Here is a 2,261-nt window from a genome sequence, read left to right as displayed (position 1 = left end):
GGGATTGGAAGGGGGAAACGCCAAGGCATTACGACTATATAGCACTGGGAAGGGGTCAGGATATGGATTTAGGATGGGACGAGGGGAAAGGAATGGTGCTCAATTACTTATGGACGGTCCGGGGGATTGAACGCCGACCTGCATGAAGCGATACCCGTCGCTCTACCGTCCAGCCCAAGTGGTTGGACGTTTTAACATAAATGTCCTAATTGCCGTATAGGGGAGATAATAGATCTTATTAACTTACACAACTACCACTTTTCAAAATCTGTCACGTAAGCTCAAAATAGGACACGGAATTTAAAATTAGCCAATTTATATCGCATTAACAAGCAGTTAGCGCCAATTACCGGTGATTAAGCCAACAGCTCAACAGTGATTGTGAGGTAGTGTTTTGTGTAGAGTTAATTTACTGTTTCCTAATTCGGGATAACTATTCTTAAATTTATATATCTCAATTTTCGGCATTGTTATCTCTGGTAAGGTGAGTTTTTAGCCAGCAAAGTTGAAATCTACAGGCGTTTCATCAGACTGTTTGCCTTTGTAGAGGGCACAGTAACCCGGCCTTTCAACTAATACGTCTAAATATGTACGCTATGGTCAACCCCCTCTAATGTATGATAAGTAGAGGCTCGCAGATATATATATCCACGTTTTCTATGTATCGGAAGGTTAGGTTAGGTGGGTTGCTTCGGTTCGCATCTTTCTGGTTAGGTTAGGGCTTTGTATTATGTACGTTGAGGCGAAATATAGAGAACGGGCCGTGTTGCTGCTGCCTTTAGCATAGTCATCCAAGGCAGTGTGGTGATGAGTTAAACGTTTTCTCTGTAAGGGGTAACTGATGTAATATATGATCTGTATGCAGATGTGTCGAAGTCTGCCGAGAGCAATGGCTTCGTTATTTGTCATGATTGGTCCTTTGTGCCCAGTTCATGATTTGCCACAGCGTGCAAAATACGAAGTGTTAATTAAGCTAATCGGAAATGTGCAGAACCTTAGCCACCCACAGAACCTGATCTTCCTATGGAAAGAAGATCAGGTTCTTTCGATAGGAAGAACCTGATCTTCTGAAGAACCTGCTGGGGGCGACGTTCCGGTCAGAGCGCATCACTATATTACTGCATCTAGGATATCTTCACAACCCTAGTCCGCTCACTGAAGCGAGAGCAAGAGCTACAACATGGGTTGCTACTGCTGTAAGCTGTCCTACTTCTGGAAAGATAACTCTTCTCTTCAAGATCTTCAGCTCAAATTGCACGGCGATGAAACATGGGTTAAAAAGCATAAGAAGAACCTTAAAGTTCGGGATCTTGGAAGTGGGGCTCATGGTAAGACCCAACTATGGCACCTTCCGGGTCTGGACGAACCCGTTGTTCTCAAGGTTATCTTAAATACTGAGACCGGGTCCAAAGATATGCTGCGAGAAGTGGATATCATGAAGCTTCTTGACGGTGCTGGAGGAGCCCCGTACGTCCTGTGCACGTACCCTGAGGACAGGTGTTATTTCATGACGTACGTCGGCGCAGAGAATATCCGGGATTTAATTTATAAGCAGTTAAATGGATTAATACGTCTGGAGGATTTATTTTGGCTTCGAGTGATTGAAGACGTAATTGTCAAACTCAACGAGGTTCACCAAAAGGGCGTCGTACATGGAGATTTTAAGTCGAATAACATCATTATAGATCGTACCGACCCATTAAAGCCACAGGCAGCCATTATAGACTTCGGAATATCAGTTTTACAAGGACAAGTCGTAACTAAACGACAGGAACCAGAGCAAGTGGAGAAATTGTTGACTAGAAGCCCTTGGTACGCCTACGAGGCGGCGATGGGGACCCCAGTCACCTGCAGCGCTGATGTGGTAGGAGTGTCGTATATGATCTACCAGGTTGTTCAGGCCATGGTGTGTAAGCCTTATGAGCTTCAGGATTGTGTCCAATTCGGGATGAGTCGCAATGAGTCAGAAAGACCAACTTTGAAAGAGTTTTTGCGTAATACCCGGAGCGCTATCCAGTTTTATTGAGTGGTTAGTGTAGAATGAGTTAGGGTGAGTTACAGTGGATAGGGATAATTACTCATCCCTACCCACCAAAAAAAAAGTGTGTGTGTGTGTGTGTTTACTAATGTAAGCAAGAGTAGGAGGATAGCAGGGTAGGGAAGGTGGTGAAGAGTAGGGAAGGTGGTGAAGGGTAGGGAAGGTGGTGAAGGGTAGGGAAGTTGGTGAAGGATAGGGAAGGTGGTGAAGGGTAGGGAAGGTG

The 2,261-nt window shown here is 44.8% G+C and overlaps 1 protein-coding gene across 1 annotated transcript; it reads left to right on the top strand.

Annotated features, from left to right (window-relative positions):
* Window positions 1–1,180: 1,180 nt before the first annotated feature.
* LOC123750115 (uncharacterized) lies at window positions 1,181–2,026 on the top strand. The gene has a single exon (XM_045732239.2). It carries the CDS (start codon window positions 1,181–1,183, stop codon window positions 2,024–2,026), a length of 846 nt encoding a protein of 281 aa, XP_045588195.2.
* The last annotated feature ends 235 nt before the right edge of the window (window positions 2,027–2,261 follow it).

Source organism: Procambarus clarkii, chromosome 75 (assembly GCF_040958095.1).
Source record: "Procambarus clarkii isolate CNS0578487 chromosome 75, FALCON_Pclarkii_2.0, whole genome shotgun sequence".
Taxonomy (NCBI): domain Eukaryota; kingdom Metazoa; phylum Arthropoda; class Malacostraca; order Decapoda; family Cambaridae; genus Procambarus; species Procambarus clarkii.
This window is presented reverse-complemented; position numbering and strand designations above follow the sequence as displayed.

Excerpts from the sequence above, each read along its gene's own strand:
- LOC123750115 (XM_045732239.2), top strand. The coding sequence starts at position 1,181 with ATGGGTTGCTACTGCTGTAAGCTGTCCTACTTCTGGAAAGATAACTCT.